General features: G+C 38.7%; 1 protein-coding gene across 1 annotated transcript in view; it reads left to right on the top strand.

The window, feature by feature from the left end:
- WDR49 (WD repeat domain 49) overlaps nt 1-20,350 on the top strand; it is a 140,417-nt gene that overhangs the window by 90,599 nt on the left and 29,468 nt on the right. The window contains 9 exon segments of the mRNA XM_059063910.1: nt 9,482-9,509; nt 9,511-9,543; nt 9,545-9,617; nt 11,589-11,687; nt 13,341-13,505; nt 15,453-15,637; nt 16,602-16,718; nt 16,720-16,754; nt 16,756-16,792. Of these exon segments, the coding sequence (XP_058919893.1) occupies nt 9,482-9,509; nt 9,511-9,543; nt 9,545-9,617; nt 11,589-11,687; nt 13,341-13,505; nt 15,453-15,637; nt 16,602-16,718; nt 16,720-16,754; nt 16,756-16,792 (772 nt within the window).

Here is a 20,350-nt window from a genome sequence, read left to right as displayed (position 1 = left end):
TGCTCTAATAGGTAATTTGCCCAAGATTATTCACTATAGAAATATGATCTTAATGGTTTGAAGTAGGACTAAATCAGATTTTATACCTAGAAAACCAGCAGTATTTATTTGGGGATTTTTATTAGTCATAGGGAAGGCTTTTGCCTAATGTAAATGTAAACACAGACTAGAAAATATAGTGACACACACACACAGCTTAGTTTTCAGGGGTAGTTTGACTATAAGTAAAGAAAGTATAGTTCATTAATTATAGTTCTTAATAGCATGTATATTCTACGTGCTATTAAGAACTAATTTAATCATCCCCACCTTTGGAAGACACAGCTTCTTCACATCCCTGAGAGCAATCATGATCCATCAATGACTCATAACCACTCCAGCAGACTACGGCCTAATGATCTCTATAATTAGGCTATGGCAATGAATAAGTGAAGTTCTCTAATATCATGGCAGGGTAGATGTGTAACATACAGCTGAGCCACTTTAAATTTTGAACATAACAAAAAAGAACTTTAAAAATTAACGTTAGTCAAAACCATGGAGACACACCATTTTCTTAGTTATATTTTTAATACATCCATGGCTAGAAATAGCATCAAATGTGAGGTTTTTAAATTGGTTACGGGGGAAATGTTTAAAGATTAGATATATAGAGTCATCCAAAAGTGGTTTGAAAGAGCACCCAATGATTTGATCTGTATTGGTGTGTTTTGCTGAAAGCCTTACTTTCGGTTTCAAGGTTAGTAGGATTTGCTGGCAAAATAATCACTCTACACTCAAACAAGAATTTAGAGAGAGTTTATTGAATTAGCAAAGATTACAGTATACTAAGAAAAGAACAGTATAACTAACTAAGAAAGAATGGTAAAGACAGGTTTATACATCACCGAATTGGGGAAGCAGCTACATCCAGACCCAACCAGCGCTGGGAAGTCCCTTGAACAGCAATTTGGAGTCCCATTTGGGAAGGTCCCAGGCCGTACGTCCACCCCATTGCTGAGACTTCAGTTTGCCACTCAAAGGAGCCCAGCTTTTAGCACCAGGCCACAGGCTGATAACAATCAGCCTACGTGCAAGTTTGCAGCTCTGGTTGTTGTAATAAATGCCTTGGTCTTAACTCTTAAGTCTGAGAATGTTCTTGATCCCCAGGGGCTGGCCAGACCCTCAAGGTGCAAGAAGTCCCATGACTTACTCCCTGTCTTATCTAATGGTTTACAATGTGTGCTTGTGCCACCCCTGCTGGCCTGGGTGTAGCTCAGCAGTTTGGCATGCAGCCAGCTTTAGCGTCATTGTCCCGTCAGAGAGAGGCCTAGTGCCACATCTGAAGCCAGAACGAGACTACTTTACTCGCTTCCCCAACATGGTGGGTGGTCACTTTCTATAATCTTGGGGAGGAATTTTTGGGAGGATTGAAATGAGTAGAGGAAAACTTAACCACTCCTCTCATTTTCCTCCATCTTTTCCATCTTCCACAAGGTTGTCAGGACTTGGATCCCTGTGGTTGGAATTGAAAATTGAATGAATGCATTCTCAATTATATTGTTTTACTTTCATGTTGATGAATTTAAAAATTATATTTCCTAAGTAGAAGGTCTTACATTAGGATGGATTTTGCATTATCTTTGCAGGGTCTTTTTTTAACCAAGAGGCATTTAACAAAAGAGGCAAGAGAACAGGTCGGCTTTTTGGTTCTGGCTTGGAGAGGATGGTCCATTAAGCCAACTCCATAATAGTTTAGTGATTTGAGAAGACATAACTGGAAGATTGACCGTCAGCTGATGAAGCTTTCTTTAAAACCCTGAGGAGGCTCTTAAGTTATACTGTAACTTTAACTTTAGGCTCTATTTAAAGAAAGAAATTGGTCTGATAATTCTGCCCAGGATGGAATAGAAATTACATTTATTGAGTTAGGTACATAAATATGCCATCCAATTTATTTTATTCATAGTGCTTTGTAGCATTACGCACTTTACATACACTATCTAACTTAATCCTTAACTTCCTCTCAGAAGGTAGGCAATATTTCATAGATATCTCAAATCTCTATCTTCAGCTCTTCTCTCTCTAAGCTCACTTATCCATTTGCTTGCTGGATGCGTCTGACTGCAATCCCAAATTCTACATATTCCAAACTGAATGTATTATTCATTCCCTTTCCCCAAATCTGCTTCTTCTCTTAGATTTGGAGCTTCACTTAATTGCTAGACACCCTGTTCATCCACCTTGGTTTTCCCTTCTCACTCAACTTCACAACCAAGTAGTCTCTAAGCCTTATCTATTTTATATTCTAAATATTTTTTCAAATCTGTTCCTATTACTACTAAAGTGTATAATTCAGAGCATCATTTCTACATACATGAATGTCACAGCCTTCTTATTTGTCCTTTCCTCTAGTAATGCTTCCCTTTTACCTCTTAAATAGATTTGCTCATTTTAATGATTTCTACAGTGATTTCTTTCTACAATGCAATCTGTCTATGTCACTTCCTTGTTTAAAGCTTTTTAAAGTGTCTACAAAAAAACCCACGAAACGCCCTCTGGCCTGGACTTTTCTGAGCTTCATACTCACCCATTCTTTTGTACATTCTAAACTCAAATAACAACCTGCTGTCAGACTGTTTCCATACAAACCGTACTGTTTCTCAACCCCATGCCTTTATTCTCTCCCCTTATCTAGAACTCTCTCCAAATATTTTTCATGTGGCTAATGTTTATTCCTATTTCAAGTCTCATTCATATATCTGCTCCACCAGAACATTTCTCTTTAACTCCCAGGGTGGAAGTATGCCCCCTTTTGTCTTTGTGTTATTTAGTTTCCTGTACTTTATTTAACCTAGGAATATATATACTGAGCATTTAATAAGCATATATATATATATACATATGCTATATATATATAGTTTCTGGGGCTTATTAGATGCTCAATGATATTTGTTGAATGGCTTAATTAACGTTTATTGAATAGACAGGGTATCTGAGGATTAGAGAGATTGATTACCCAGTAATTACACTCCAAATTAGAGGAAAGCAGAGTAGCTATTCAAATCTCTTCTCTCATTACAGTAAGCCAGAAAGCTAAGTATTACCAATTCTCTTTCACAAAGAGGGAGTCAAGGCTTAAAGAGCTTGGGTAGCCTGGCCAAGGCTAGCAGGCAGCCGAGTTAGAATTCGATGCCAAGGTCCATGCTCTTTCTACTATTCCCAAGTTACAGGTGGAGTCATTAAATCTTGGGAGATCAATTATATTCTTTTAAATAAATACTATGAATGAGTAGGTTGGTCATGTCAGTCAAAGCTAATGAATCAGTTTTCTGCATTTGAAGAAACACATAAAAACCCACACATTTATCAACTTAACAATACCTTAGAATTTTAGCTTCCTGTGATTTTTTCCCCTTTCCTTTCCACAAATATCTTTAAACTGCACCTAGATGGAAAACATGGAGTTAGGAACAATGATGGACTGAAAGTGAGGAAGCAGGATTCCTTCCTTCAAGGGCATCCCATTCTAGTTGGGGAGTCGATGCATACAAGGCAAGATATGGAAAATGTCACTGTGAAATGGGCCTAAGCAAAGCCTGAATCAGAGAGCCCGTGCTGGTTATTTAGAAATATGACCTTTCATATCTAGAGAATATTTCCATCAGAAAAAAGAAGCCCCAAATTCAGAACTTCTAGAAATATGTTTCTTATCACCTTAAGCAAAATATACTTAGAGACAAAGTTGTGAATTGACACAGGGTCAGTTAAAAAATACCTGGTTAAATACCTAGCCATATTTATGTTGGTAAAACTAAGTGAACAGGTGATCAATTACCTTTGCATTTGTTAAAAGTAGTCATCTAATATGTATAGTTCTGGTGAAGTCAAATAATCATAATAGTTTAAGATTTGATCTTATTTTTATCTTAATTTTATGCCCTAAAATTCCGTGATTCTGTATTTGCAACTCTTTGTAGAAATAAACTCAAGCTTTTTGTTTTCCCCACTTTATTTCTCTTCTTTTAGTTAAAGGAGAAACCTCTCTTTATGAAGGTTTCATCTCTGTAAAATATCTAGACTTATACAAATAAAAAGAGAATCTTTCATATAATTTCAAATAATTCTGAAAATATGATTGATAGTAGCATCCTTTAAAAAATAAATGGTCAGTAAATAGCTGTTGATATAATTTTATTTCTAAAAGTATTTTTAAGGGAAATGAGATTAGGGATTTGAAGTTCCTCAACAATAAAACTTATGTATCACAAGATATTAAATTCTTAATAATTGCCTTGCTAAGGAACTATACATAATCTTATATATTACTCAGTCAGTTTCTATTATTAGGATAAGAATCAGAATGAAAACTTCCAAAGTTGTGACTTAATCTGAATAATCTTGTTGGAGGCTAAGAGGGGGGCGAGTATGTTTGAAATTCACAAATAACCCTCAAAACTAATTTTGTGACAATTTCAGTATCCAAAATTGGACTCTGCAAATTTTAGTAAAAAGAATAAAAATGAACTGATTTATTTTGACCTCATTCTCCATCTTTGAGATAATCCTTTTGCCTAAAAAGCAATGGACTGAACACGGATACGTTCTTATGATAATTGGACTAACAAAACATGAACAATTAATCTCTGAGGGATCAAATAGCTGACTGTGTTCTTTTGTTCTCACCATGACAATATCTACATGATAAGTTTTGGTAAAAGTTATTTTCCTATCTCATTCATCCTAAAAGAGATTGTTTATTAAAACAGTAAAAAAATTTTGCCCTGGACAGGTAAACTAATTTTGCTTTCACAGAGTTGGTCATCATATCTAAATTCTGAATTAGAGATAAGGTCGGCATCACAAGAAAACACAATGACTCAGTAGCAGTACTCCCAGGATTTCAAATGTGAGGTGTGGAATGGAACTAGTAAACTCCTTCAATGTCAGAAAGAACAAATCTTTCAGACTCCTAAAATGGCCTAAAAATTGGCACATTCTGCACTTCAATTTTACTTTTGGCAAAAGTACAAACTTAAACAAAATAGTTATCTTGGAAATGTACAAAGTAAGAAATACAGTGTGGATTCTGAAGGTATTTTAAGGATAACTGTCATTTCAAATGAAAGTTTCAGGTTAGGTTTCAAGGGAAAGGTGGCAGCTAATTAGTTTCTCACCATTTGGACACACAAGGTCAAATATCAGAAGGGCTTTTTATACCATCTTATGAAAAGGATTTTGTGCCTTTGGGTGGTACTCCCTAAATATACCTAGTTAATATGGATAGCTTGGCAAAGAAGACATCTGACATTGTATTTTGCCTGAGAGATAATAGAAGAGATATGGACTGATCGCTTCTCTCTCACTCCCACCCTCACATTCTCCATTCCCAAAAGGTAACCTCTTCAACCAAACTTACCGATAGGGAGAGAGAAAATTAAAAATATATGCATATAAAGCTATTATGTGAGTAATGAGAATTTCAGAACTTCAAATTACCTTATTTATATTATCTTTTCTTGCTAAGCCTTATATTAATATTAAGGTAACATTAATATAAATTATTGATTTAAAAATAAAATAATTCATGTATTGATTCAGTAAGTTTTTATGAGATGCCTATTATTTTCTAGGTACTATTCTAGGCACTACTGATGCTGAGGGGAAAAAACAAAGTCTTTGCTCTCCTAGAGCCTATTTATGGTAGGAGAGACAGAAAAGAAACAGACAAATAGGTAAAGACCTCAATATCACATAATGATAATGTAATAAAGAAAAATGATGTAGATGAAGAATGAGAAACTCAAGGAAGAGTCTTTAGCTTGGGTGATCAGGGAAGGCTTACCCAAGGAGGTAGCATCTGAGCAGAGAATTTTTCCTTCATTCATTTGACAAATATTTATTGAATACTTAATATGTGTAGGTCACTATGATTGCCACTGAGGGTTGTAGAATAAGACATGATCCCTGGCTTCTGAGAGCTTACAATATAGCAGAGGAAGACAGACTATATAATATTAATTAAATGTTGTAAGTAAACTGCAAATGATGTAAGAGGTCAGAAGAGGGAAATATTTCTTTCAGCACTAAGTATTAAGGAAGACTACAGAACAAGATAGCCTTAACAAATGGGTGTGTAGACAGGTAGATGTGGGTCTGTGTGTGAAAGGAAATCCATGGAGGAATGGAAGAACCCATCATGAATAAAAACAAAGCAGCTAGGGGACTTCTCTGGTGGTCCAGTGGTAAAGCATCCATCTTACAATGCAGGGGACACGGGTTATCCCTGATCAGGGAACTAAGATCCCACACGCTGCGGGGCAACTAAGCCCGCATGCCACAACTACTGAGCTCACGCACCTCAACTAGAGAGCCCGCCATGCCACACACTACAGAGCCCACGCGCCCTGGAGCCTGTGCGCCCCAACTAGAGAAGAGAAAACCCACACACCACAGCTAGAGAGAAGTCCGCACACCTCAGCGAAGAGCCAGAGCGCGCCACAACAAAAGATCCCCACGCCTCAGCGAAGATCCTCGTGCTGCAACTAAGACCCGATGCAGCCAAAAATAAACAGGGCCTCCCTGGTGGCGCAGTGGTTGAGAATCCGATGCAGGGGACGCGGGTTCGTGCCCCGGTCCGGGAAGATCCCACATGCCGCGGAGCGACTGGGCCCGTGAGCCATGGCCGCTGAGGCTGCGCGTCCAGAGCCTGTGCTCCGCAACAGGAGAGGCTGTAACAGTGAGAGGTCCGCGTACCACAAATAAATAAATTTTTTTTTAAAAAGGCAGCTAGAAATGCAAAGCGTAGAGAGCAGTAAGAGTATTGCTTGGCTTGAACTTGAGATGTGCTTCAGAAACAGCCTCTGAATACTCCTAACAGCTCAAAACAGCTCCTGCAAGCAAGAAAGTTATTTGAAAACTTGCCTTCTATCTATAAAATCCAGGTGAATTTTACATTCTATTTCATGAATTCATGTATCCTTATTTTTAATATAAAAATATTTTTCCTAAAACCCTTTGAGTAAAATGAACACTTAGGAAGGCATGCCGTATTTACCCTGTGGCTTCTAGTAGCCCTCTCAAATAGCTGGACATTCACATTTTATTTGAAAACCAAGGATAGAAGGATAGAGGGAAAAACTCTTAAAAAGTTGATTGGATCCAAATATTATTCGATCTTGGGCTTCTCTGGTGGTGCAGTGGTTAAGAGTCCGCCTGCGGATGCAGGGGACACGGGTTCGTGCCCCGGTCCGGGAAGATCCCACATGCCGCGGAGCGGCTGGGCCCGTGAGCCATGGCCGCTGAGCCTGCGGATCCGTAGCCTGTGCGCCGCAACGGGAGAGGCCACAACGGTGAGATGCCCACGTACCGCAAAAACAAAACAACAACAACAAAAAAAAACCAAATATTATTAGATCTTGAATAACAGGCCCCCAGACATTTGAATTTTGTCATGTAGGAAATGGAAAAAAACTAAGAAATGGTTTTTAACAGGGCCTTAGCCTTACCTTTTTGATCATGCTGTTTCCCCACTCTGCTTAGAGTGACTTCCTCTTCCAAATCTTACCCATCCGTTATGGTCCAGCTCAAAAATAACCCCTTCACTCAGCCTTCTGTGATTTCTACACCTGGATTTCCATGGCAGTCGGTCAGTACTTCCTTGGCACTTAGCACATTTCACTTTGCATTTTAGTCACTTTATGTTCATGTCTCTGTCCCCTGCAGCACCATGAACAGGGACTTCCAAGGAGAAAAGAAATGCTTGTAGAATGAATGTATATGAAGAGCTCCTGAATGGAATAATTAATCTGGTTGCAGGATGAAGAATGTACCAGAGGTGGGTAGCCTAGAAACAGTGAAATGGGTTAAGAGGCTATTAAAATTTTTCCAGTGAGTGCTGTGAGTGCTGAGCTAGGAAGCTGTCATTGGTTATTTTTAAAAAAAGGAAGAAATGAATATGTAACATATCACAGAGGAAGAATCTGAGTATTTTATTTGATAAGAGAAGAGAAAGACATGCAGGAAGGTGGAATTCTGGTCTATTAACCAATTTTGGGAATTTAAGGAGTCCTCCTGTGGAGCAAAGATGAAACATTTGGATTTTTGATATGTTGCTGATGGAAGTTATAATGGAACTGTCAGCTGTCAAGTGGGAATGACTCAACACTGGAAAAAGTTCTAAATGCAGATAAATTTAAGAGCCATTTGTACAGAAGTGAGATTGGAAATTACGGTGGTATACAAAATCTCTGAACAAGCTCTTTTGAGCAGTGAGAAGGGAGTGGAGGAATGACGGTGAGTAATGTCTGTATTAACAAGAGAAACAGAGAAAAGGGAGGTGAAGTAGAGTACAAGGAATGAAAGGTTGGGGAGGCAGGAAGAGAAGCAGGGCGTTTGGAAACAGAAGAGTTTCCAGGAACAAACTCACATCCATCAGAGGGTGAGGAGTTAGTTACTCTGGCAGGGCAGTTGGGAGACCTTTAGCATGGGCGGAATAGAAAGCAAGATTTCAGAAAGGTCAAGAGAGAACGTGGGTGGAGACACCAAGCCTGGGGTTACAAATGCTCCTTTGAAATGTGAGTGGCTCTAGAAGGAGGGAGAGGCTTACCAGAGGCTGGGAGCCAGAATTGCAATCAAGAGGAAACAGGGTGGCCCCATATTTTGATGCCCCCCCAATTTAACTTTAGGCCCCTCCCTTCTCTACCAGGCACAAGACATTTCATTCTCTGTCTTTTCTGGTCTGTCCTCAAATTTACCAGAAGTGCCCCAGAATACTGACCTTTTAAAAACTACTGTTTCTGTTGAAAACATATCTGTCCTCCATCCCATTTCTTTGAAGTGGCATTTTCCAGTGTTCCACAAATATAATTCCTCAAGATGCTGTATGAAAAAGGACCCACAGACTCTACCCTTTTTTATTGTTCCTGTCAAAAACCTTTTGGTGGTTCCATGTTAGAGAAATTTTGTTTTAGGGTCTTGGTTGTGGATAATTAATCTGATAAATGCATGCATGGTTGGCTTAATGATTATGAAAGGAAGATTAACCTTCTGATATTAAATATTTATAATTTACCAGAGAATTCAGGAGAGAATCCAAAAGCAAGTTCAGTGTGGGAATTCAGCCTTATGGATGACAAGTAGGGATAAAATTTGGGGCAGCAGCATCTTTTATTTTTTTATTTTTATTTATTTATTTTTGTGTGGTACGCGGGCCTCTCACTGCTGTGGCCTCTCCCGTTGCGGAGCACAGGCTCCGGATGCACAGGCTCAGTGGCCATGGCTCACAGGCCCAGCCGCTCTGCGGCGTGTGGGATCCTCCCGGACCGGGGCACGAACTCGTGTCCCCTGCATCGGCAGGCGGACTCTCAACCACTGTGCCACCAGGGAAGCCCCAGCAGCATCTTTTAGACCTCTCAAATCATACCATCCAAGTGCATGATGGCTACTCAATATCTATATCACTTTTATATCCACAGCTAAATGCTATATCCTTTTTTACTAGGGCTATTACTCTGTTTTACTCTAAGTAACAACTTCAGTCAGTTTTTCATCCAGCCTGAAGAAATGGAAGGGAGGAGTACAACACCGTAATGATATCTTACGCACTGCATTTTTACCTCCACAAATTCTTGTTACAGGTTACTTGAATCTTCACTTGACCATCAGTTGTGAAAATTGTATTTTTTTGCCTCACTCACTTTGAAAAAGCCTTTTCTCAACTGCAAAATGAAAAGATTTCTTAAAGAAGCAGTCCTTGCCCTTAGAGATACTCTTGGTCCTTATTTCTAGGGCTGGGTGATAATGGTTATGACCATCAGCTCCTGAGCTTGGTTACCTGGCTTCAGATCCTGGTTCCACCACTTGCCACTACCTCATATGGAGCAAGTTATTTAAACTCTAAATTATATTTTTTTCTGATTCATAATAATATATCAGTATCTCGGTTTATAGTGAAGATTGCCCAAGATAATCTGTGTAAGGGTTTAACCCAGTGCTCACAATAAGCTCATCAGTAAATACAAGCTTTTATTTTCATTGTCCTTTTTTGAGGAGGAGCTTGAGGGCTGTTGGGTACAAATCACACTTCCGTGGCGCTCAGATATTTTATAATGGGAACACATTAACCCTTTGGTACAATGTAGTCTAAATAACATTGGTTAAAGACTGGTCTCATGAAACGTCTATAAATCCAAGCTCTTGAAAGGATCTACAGGCATACTTTGACGTGATATATTAAAGAGGATCAGAAATTGCTGAATCATTTCCAGCCCAAGAAATCAATTTATAAAGACAGATTGCACCATGAAATTATCAAGTCTGTATTTTGACAGACTAATTTTTTTTTTTATAGAACCCAAAATGTCATCAATTAAGAGGAATGAAAAATTACAGGAAAAGAGCTTGGATATCCATGAAGTGTTACAAAACAAGGTTTCCTGCTCTATCTACACTTAAAGTTTCATTGTTTTCAGAACTTGCCTGATTATCTTCTGGGGGGCCAACTCTGCAGTTGAATTTGCTATGTAGCTGCTGGAAATCTACTCCCACCGACAGCTAATGCATGGAAACCCATCATCCTCGGGCAGTTTGTGAGTTACACAGGCTGCCCTCTCCAGGACAATACAGAGTTCAGCATGTATTACTCTTCTCTCTCCAAATCCCAAGAAGGACACCATCAGTATAGCCCACTGAGCTCTTGTCGTCTGCTCTCCACTTGATGTTGGCACTCTGCTCTCTAGGGAGCTTTCCTCACTGGGCTGCTGAGAGCAGTGGTCTGGGCATATGCACTCCTCCTCCCGAGACAGCCTTGGTCAGACTTAGCCTCACTATTTGGGCTTTTCTATGTTTTCTGTAATGAGCAGTAGGGAAGGACTTTGTGTAGGGAAACTTTTACTATTGGAGAAAGCAGCATTCAATAAAGGACATAAAAGAGAAGGAATTGAAAGAACACACACACATCAACTATACTTCAATTAAAAAAAAAAACACACATGCGCACGTGCACACACACACACACACACACACACACACACACACACACACACGAAGAATGTAGGAAACAGAAACCCAGAAGGAGTTAATTTGTTTGCCCTCACTCAATAATAAACAAATATGATAAAAATTATTAACACTTTTTCAGTATTTGTAATATGCTAGACACTAAGTGCTTTTCATTCTTCATGGCAGCCCTATGAAAGAAATAAAAATTATGAACCAAGGTTTATAAGTGAGGAACTTGTGGCATCAAGTAAAGTTAAATAACTTGCCCAAGGTTACACAGCTAGTAGGTGGTAGAACCAGGACTCAGACTCAAGCTGTTTAATTACAAAGCTTTTATTCTGAATGCTTTATTACTATAAAATGAAAAAAATATAACAATAATTTCTATCACACTTACTGAACAGATATTTCATGAAGTTTCTAAGTTATAAAGTTTAATAAAAACACTAGTAATTACTATTCATTCATGTCTCCAAATACATAGTGAGAACTTATGAAGTGCCAGATTCCGTGTAAGTTATTTTGATAATGATTTCTTCTAATTGCTGTTGTTCATATTTTCTATCTAACTTTCAGGCAATTTCTGTTCTCTGTCTTGGCTCATATAGGGAGTTATGATGGAGAAACTGTTCTGTGGAACAATAGCACAGAAAATGCTCACTATATCCTTTACCCTGATTATCAGCGGCTGCTAAAATCAAAATAGGGTGAGCGTAAGTTTGCAACTAAAATAATGTGGCTGAGTTCAGCCACAGTAAGCCTGGTTGTTTGTTCATGGACCTGCTGCAGCTTGCTCCTAAATTATAGATGATTGGCTATAAGCACAAGGGATTAGTGATATCATTGTCTCGTCAAAGTGACTAAAAAGAACCTTGAGATTTACTTGGCTTAGCAAATTCTCCATGGCTTGCCGTTCCTTCTCTTTATGCTAGCTACATCAGCGTTTCTGAATTACTGACAGCAGGGAGCAGGCCTCTCATTTTTATCTAGCTTATTTTTTGCCAATAAACCTCGCCAAATTGCCTTTGGCTGAACATTGGGCACTCCTTGGTAGGAAAATGGGAACTCGTGTTCACTTGATAGGCTACTCAGGCTCAATCTAGAGCTTGTATTAAATATTGTACCACCTGGAAATCTTAAATTATTTCTTGCTTTAGAAACCTGTGAGGAGCATGAGATGGGGGTAAATTGTATTTTATGGGAGTTTAGCATAGCAGATGAATATTTTATACTTAAGCAAAATGTCTTGACAATTGCCTTTCACATTTTATTTTCATTTCTTTAGATACTAAAGGTTTTTCCTTAGACTGATTTATTTGGGTAATGAATATGTCATTCCTCATGGCCCAGTGAGGTTCTGTTGTCTCAACTGGATAAACTCACAGAGGCTGAGTTAGACCTTATGAAAAGACTGGTCATCAGATACAGCTTTTGTGTGTGTGTGTGAAAAGCTAAGGGAGTAATTTTTTAGGAGGAAGATGACTAACTTAAGAGATTTAGAGTTTACTTGGCTGCAGGCATAAAACTCTGACCTGCTTTATGAACAAAGAGCTAATCATGAGGGCTCATCTGCACCCTCCATGGAGAGGGTGGAATTCTGCCTCTGTCTGCATTAGTCCTCAGGAGAGCACAGTCTTGTTCTGATAGCGAACCTAATTGTGGATATGATTAAAAACAGACAGACAGATAGGAAAGAAAAGCAGATAATGTCAAATTTATAAGAGACACAAGAGGCATTGCTATAGATTTCTTGCTTTGAAATTTTGAAGACACCTCTGTATAGGTTTTTCATAACTGTGTGCAGACTATTTATAGATTCTGAGATGAATATCCCCAGTTTTTATTAGTGTGGCTTGGAGATGATATCATTAGATAATTGAAGCACCATTAGGAATATCCTTTCCAGGGTAACTCACTAAAATAATATTGCTTAAGAATGATCATTGAAATACATTACACAGTCGTATCTCATGTTCATTAAATTATTTGCAAGATTAATGTTAATGATTAATAAGTTGAAAATGCCATGATATGAAAATCACATTTGTCTTGAACATATCAGGATCTCTAAGGTGTTAGCAGGGACTATAAAATGAAGTCCCTATTAATTCACATCAAGGGAAAACACAGTAAGCTTGTATGGAGTAGGAGAAATACAAATGGAATCAAGCAATCCTGGAAGTTGGGGTTGAGGAAGTGAACAGCAAAAGGCTCCATGGATGTTGACTGGAAACATATTGTGAGATTTGCTGGAGTCTTTGGAGGCTATGATGGGGGTGAGCCTATTGTTTTTCATAAGTGTTTTGTTTGAAAAGCATATGTCTGTTCATTAAGACACCTGGCTTCTCTCTCTATCTCAGATATAGAGCCTCAAAAACTTCCTGGTGCTGGGAGGAGCTGCTCCACCCACCCCACGGCTGACCAGGCTACTCTGGGAGCCTGTTCCTTTGAGACAGACACTGAGTGCAATAATGCTGTTATGAGGCTTTGCTTCCTTGAAGCAAGAAAAAACCTTGCAGCCACAGGTAAAATATATATTTATACTTTGACTGTAGACTGCTTTGATATATTGCAAAGTGTTGGAGCAGGGAACAATAAAGAAAGTTCAATCTAATCCAATCTAGGTCTTGGAGAGTTTGACTGTGTCTAGCGAACAGTCAGCACCAGGTCACAGGAAGCCACAGGCCATGGCAAATGAGGTTAGGCTTCAGGAGGATGGGTCCAGGAGCAGGAGCTAGACCAGACCCCACAAACAATTTATACAGCGCTACGTATGTCAGGATCAGAGTGAGGAAACCTCTGGGCAACAATCAGAATTGGTGTTGTAGCCATGGCGTAGAGATTTGGTAGTGTCGAGGGCACAGCAAGAAATATGCTCCAAATATATGAGCCAAAGCTTAGGTCTACATGGGGTAGAAGGGTTGAGTCTTGAGATGACCACACTGGCACTTATTATCAAAGTGGGCTATGAGAAAATAATGAGAAACTTGGAGATTGAGGGCAATGGCAAAATTTGAAATAGCTGCTGCTAACTGCTGATCCCAGGTCAAGAGAGCTGCCAGCTCTTTGTCTTCATTTTTTTGGTGGGGGGCAACGGGTAATGCTTTGGGTGTCTTTACCAACTACGAATCCTTTGCAGAATAAGTCAGAGTTCTGGTTAGAGCTTCTTCTAAGATGTATGCTAACATATGATTTACCATAGTTATTTGATATTATAATAGATTGAATAACTATTTGCTTAATTTCCCCTTTGTCTTCAATGGCTGTGTTAGTGTGGTGTTGATGCAGCCTACATGCTCCCAAAGTAAAACTCTGCTCCTGAGAACAATGCATAGTTTTGACCTTTCACCTACAAAAGTAATTTTTTAATTTTAGAGATATTTTTCCTTAACATTAGGAATCTAGACATGTTATATGATTGAAAAAAAGAAACATATCTGAACCATGTTTTCCACATTCACTTTCTCATATTCAATTTGCAGATGGAAAATCTGCGTGATTTTCTTATATAATTTTTCTGCATTAAAACTCAATAAAGGTATACCCTTATAGAGTTTTAGAACCATTGTGAAATATTTAGAATAGACCTTGAAACAGATTCTAAAACTCTCTATTTTCCAGGACACACTTACACTTACAAAATGAACTATTATCCTGAAATTGCTCTCAACACTAATTCTTCTTACTGATATCAGTATTCCCAAATTGTTTCCACTGAAGCGGCTACATACCATTATTTCTACCTTAAACAGATATGATTGTTAATAGGCAGCACATTTGTGAAGCAAATTGGAAGTCTACAGATTTATCAACTAATAGTAGGAACTTTACCACAGAAGAATAATTTAGGCAAAGTGCTTCTACAAGCATATAAAAATGGAAAATGAAAAGGTTAGTTCTAGGCCTATGAACCAAGAAAGTGTTCCATAAGGACTTACAATGAATTCTTGATGAAAGATTAAAAAACAAGCTCATAAGTAGAATTCAAAGCATACAGCTACATAGAGAAATCAATAGCTATGCTGCTATAACTACATATACGCATCCAGCTCTGTGCAAGAGGAATTTTACTTCTTTGGTATATGTGTCCAACGGGTAATTAAGAAAGATGTGTTTTATGAATTGGAATATTATTATAATGTTGAACTTAGTATTTTGTAAGTTTATTTGAAGTAACAGATTACTTCTATCAAAATTAAAAAACCCAAATAATATCAAAACAATGAATGAAGGAGTGGTAACTAGATTTAATGGAACATCTTAAACATCCTATCTCATTTAATATTCAACAAAAACCAGTGAAGGTATTATAGGGTGTTTTCCAGTTTATATTTGAGAGAATCAGAGTGCTGGAAGTTGATTTTGGGGCTACTCACCTCTCCAACATCCATATGCTTTCTACAGGGCAAACCAGTGAGGAAGTTGTTTCTTGTGTTTGTAGTTTCCTAATCAGGGGTTCCCTTACATATTAGGATGAGCCAACCTGTTGTCATGTGGAGGATCTGGGTATGTCAGATTCTGGGATACATTTAAGAAGCACCTTCCGGCTGAATTTTTGGCTCATAATGTTGTTGGTTCCATTATTGTGTCTGATAAGTCAAATTGATACCTTGCCGCAGGAGATCTTGAGGGGTGGTTGAAAATCTGGAATACAGAGGTACATTGAAAAAATTCTAACATTATCTTTATTATTTTTGATTGCCTTTTGTTGCAGATAACTATGAATCAGGTCTTATCTGTTTTCTAGATAAAGGAAGACACAATCAATCGGAGTATTTTAAAGAAAACATATGTATTGATCAGACTTCTTTTAAATAATTCATGCGGAAAAACAGATTTTTCTCAATATTGAAAATCCTCTGTTAATATATCATCAAGTCAATCCCCCAATTTAGGAATTCAGTATTGTCAGTAATATACCATGCATTGTTTGAGAATAAACAGTTAAGATATGCCTTATTTGAAATGAGACCGTAAACATAATTTAAATAGAGTCCTGGCCTTTCATCTAACATTATTGTCATCCTGAGTTAGTTTGGGATTTTTGTGTCACTGATTACCTGCTCAATTTTCTAATAATACTATAAAATAGTATAATATGTGACGACCTATTTACATGATGAAGTTCATCAATTGCATCAAATAGCTGATTTTACTGTTGATTTTTTTTTTCTTTCCATCCTCCCCCTTCCCTTCTTTCCACTTCTCAAGTTAGTTAGAAACCTTTTTTTTTTTTTTTTTTTTTTGCGGTATGCGGGCCTCTCACTGTTGTGGCCTCTCCCGTTGCGGAGCGCAGGCTCAGTTGCCATGGCTCACGGGCCCAGCCGCTGCACAGCATGTGGGATCTTCCCAGACCGGGGCACGAACCCGTGTCCCCTGCATTGGCAGGCGGATTCTCAACCACTGCGCCACCAGGGAAGCCCAGAAACCTTTTTTTAAATGTTAATACCATTTTCCTAACCTCTGTTATCATGAGCTGTTCTTTTGCATTTGTATCACAGACTGCTGTTCCCAAATGTACCTTTTTCAATTTCCGTATCAGACTTTAAAAAAAAGTGTTACATCACTGCAATCATTTAATATTTGGACATTTTAGAATTCTGGCATTTCTGTTCATTCAGGAGTACTGTCTTAATTCCAGTAAGAACAAACTCACAGAGGCCCCGACTCTGATAAGATCGTTCTGACCTCCTGAAGACTGGATAAATTCTGTAGAGATGTGTGAGCCGGGCGGCCGGCTTACTGGTTCTCTCCGCCTCTGCAGACTGCAGCATCTGATGTCTGTGGTGCTCCTGTCCAGATCTTTGGTCAGGTAGAAATATCATTTTTTTATTATTCTAATATTTACTTGACATGTATTATGAGCTAGGCTTGATTTCCATTTGAATCTCATCGGCCATTAAAGTTCATTAGTCATGAAAGAACTGACTTCCATTTCTGGAACTGTAGCTCCAGGCCTCCCTTATTAACCAAGGCAGTTCCATCAAGTGGAGGACACTGGAGACATGAAAAGTTTGGGGCCTCTACGCAGCTCAAAATGTACCAGGATTTCTGAGAAAATTCTCTCCTCCAAAATAAGTGGATCCCTTCAATTTCAAAATTTAGTAGAAACATACTACAATGTGGGTAAATGTACTGCATTACTATTAAACAGATAGATGACTATGACAGCCAAGTAATAATCAGGTAATAATCAAATATAGAAAATTTTAGAAAAAAACCAAACATTTCTGTTCATTGTCTGATTTATTCCTGCCTAAATAACAATTGCTAATGTTTGCTGAGTTTCTCCTCTTGTAAGGTCTCTACATGAATAATTTCATGTAATCTTCACAATTGCCCATCCCATGAGGGATGAATGCTCATTATTCCCATTTTATAGATGAGGAAACAGAGGCACAGAGAGTTTGAATAAATTGCCTGAGCTCACAGAAGCTAATAAGTGGTAGAGTTTGGCGTTTGACTCAAGCTGGCTCATTTCAGAGCTCATGCTTTTAACCCCTTCCTCCCATGAAACTAAGCTCTGATTTATACCTGCTTATAAAAAAATAGAAGAAAGAAAATATTTATTGTCTCACATTTCTTTTCTTTTTTCCATTTATTTTCATGGGAACTCAGCTCCTGTTCCCTCTGTACTTTGGGGGACAAAATATCAGCCCGATCTGTTTCAACCAGCACTGTTCAGACATGGTAGTGTGAGCATACCCTGGAACCTCAGTTTCTATCTGGCCAGTTGACTTGGTCCTATTCAGCAGCCTCAGGTGCCGCTCTCATGCTCTGAGTATGGCGATTCTCTTCATGCTAGAAGACAAAGTCTGTTGCTCCCTCTGTGAAGTCGGCTTGAGGATATCAACCTGTGCTGACAGAATTCTGTACAGCCCTTTAGGACATGGAGGGTGATGGTAAATCAGAAAATGATGGTAAATTGGGCAGGTAGAGACCATTTTGGGCCGGGTAATGTGGAAGTCTCCAAGAGCTGTACAGCCTCTTCTGCTCTGTAAATAAGGCAAGTGCTAGACTTTTCTCAGGGAAAAGAGTGCCTGGGTGGGAACTCAAATCGGTATGTAGGCAGGTGTGATGAGACAGCGTGGGGCAAAGCTGGCATTCTGAACATGAAAGGAGTTGAAAAGCTGCTTCTGGCAGTTGGAGAAGTTAATGCAATGCTGACATGGTTATATGGCCATGCTACATGGGCTCTGGTGAGATGAGGTGCAAAAAAAGAGTGTCTTCAAGCGGGTGTTGTCTGGAGTATAAGTCCTTTGGATGGTGCTGAAGCAAGAAATAGGGCTGTTCTAGGTATGGGTGCCATATAAACTGTGTCCACCAAACACAATCTGTACTGCAATTTTATTTTAATTAAGAAATATGTGCTAGTAAAACTGTTCATTTTATACCTTTGATAGTTTTCCTTATTTTGTAAAGTCTTTTTTTCTGAATTTTATTTTTTTATACAGCATGTTCTTATTCGTTATCCATTTTATATATATTAGTGTATATATATCAGTCAAAATCTCCCAATTCATCCCACCACATCCCCCTGCCCCTGCCACTTTCCCCCGTTGGTGTCCATACGTTTGTTCTCTACATCTGTGTCTCTATTTCTGCCCTGCAAACCGGTTCATCTGTATCATTTTTCTAGGTTCCATGTATATGCAATAATATACGATATTTGTTTTTCTCATTCTGACTTACTTCACTCTGTATGACAGTCTCTAGGTCCATCCACATCTCTACTTTTGTATTTCAAAGGACTCAGCCTCAGAAAGCTTGCGTGAAAATAGTTTGGTTTTTTTCCCTTCTGTTCGAGATAGGAAAAGAGCCACCAGAGCTGGGTAGTTTTAGAAAGTAAAGGCGGGCAAAGCGGGGGACAGCTGGGTTTTCTAGTCCCTTCTGCTTGAGCTTTAAATTTTTTTTAAGAACTCACTTTTGTCAAGCTGTCTTGGATATGGATGCTGCTAGTTCCAAGGGCCACAGGAGGCAGTGGGAGGGGAGGGCAGTGGAGAGGAGGGGAGGAAAAAAGAGAGAAAATTAGCAGATACTGGAAAAAAGCAACAGTGAATGTCCTTCTCATAGTGAGACAAGAGACACCCTTTCACAGAAAGAACAGAGATATGGGAGCAGACGGAAATACAGAGATAAGAAGAGACTCAATTCTTAAATATAGCTAGGATCAGAGCAATTTTTCCTGAACCAGATTGATTTGTACAGCGTAGTGACTTTTGACCTACATTTGAATGTTGCATTTGTCTTTTTGTGGAATTAACTCTGTTCTAGCAGTTATAAAAACAAAAGGAAAAACAATGTGTATTTTAATTTCTTACACTAAGGCTTCATTTTCCAATCACATTCAGTCTGATTAAAGTATTCAAAATTTAGTGCAGTGTGATTCAGTATATCTCAAAAAAGAAGTTTTTTTTTTAAATAACTGTGAATCATCAGTTTTATAACGTAGCTATTGATCTGAGGTTGGTTTTCAAGTTAGATTTTTAAAAGTATGTGGTGTGCTATGTCTGTTTCTAGAGTTGGAGAGATAGGGGTAGGGATGGTTTATCTGTGGAGATACATTTATCCCAGGAAACTGTCAGATGATTGTGGTATAAAAAGAAATTAGATGATGCTTGTGTTTCTTCAGTATCCATCTCAGCACTAACCACTGCTGTGCTGGGCAGAGAGTGCGCTGGCACCCCTCCTCAGCTGATTGCTTTGATGGCCAGTGACTTGGATTGAGCCTTTTCACCCAGTGTTTAAAATTTGATTTAGTTGCCCACATTTAAACATTAAGAGGTTTCATATAATATCCAAATTTCTTGCTTCTCTTGGAAAAGAACATGTCACTCCCTGAGAGTAGCTATGGCCCCCTTTATGGAAAATGGGTTCCCTCTAAGTCAGTGTAATGCCACCTTCCTTTCCCTTTTGCCTATGAACACTGAGGCTGACTTTCATTTGCTATTTATCGTCTTATACGAGACTTGACTTATTCATTGACTCTGCCTTCCTGACCCCTGTAGGCATTTTCCTTTGTAAATCCTCTGACAAAGGTTGATCATTCGTAGGCCAGTCAGATATGCTGGGGATCCCTAATGTTCCCTCATATCACACAGGCTGTGTTCCTGCTGCATTCCTGTGGATACAGTGTGAACAAATAGAAGACAGGAAATTGCTTCTGTATTTAAAACATAAATTGTCAATGGGGAGCTCTAGCTAGACGGATACACATTAAGAGCGGTAGCCAAGATCTGTGAAAACTACCATGTAACACATATATTTTTCTAGGAAAAAGTACTCAGTAATTGGACTGGCTTTTGAGATTTTGGGGAGGGAAAGATGCAAAGAAAGTAGTAGTATGAAAAATTCTGACAGTTCTTCCACC

Source organism: Kogia breviceps, chromosome 5, assembly GCF_026419965.1.
Source record: "Kogia breviceps isolate mKogBre1 chromosome 5, mKogBre1 haplotype 1, whole genome shotgun sequence".
Classification (NCBI taxonomy): domain Eukaryota; kingdom Metazoa; phylum Chordata; class Mammalia; order Artiodactyla; family Physeteridae; genus Kogia; species Kogia breviceps.
The sequence above is the reverse complement of the archived record's forward strand: the minus strand, read 5'-3'. Positions and strand labels throughout refer to the sequence as shown.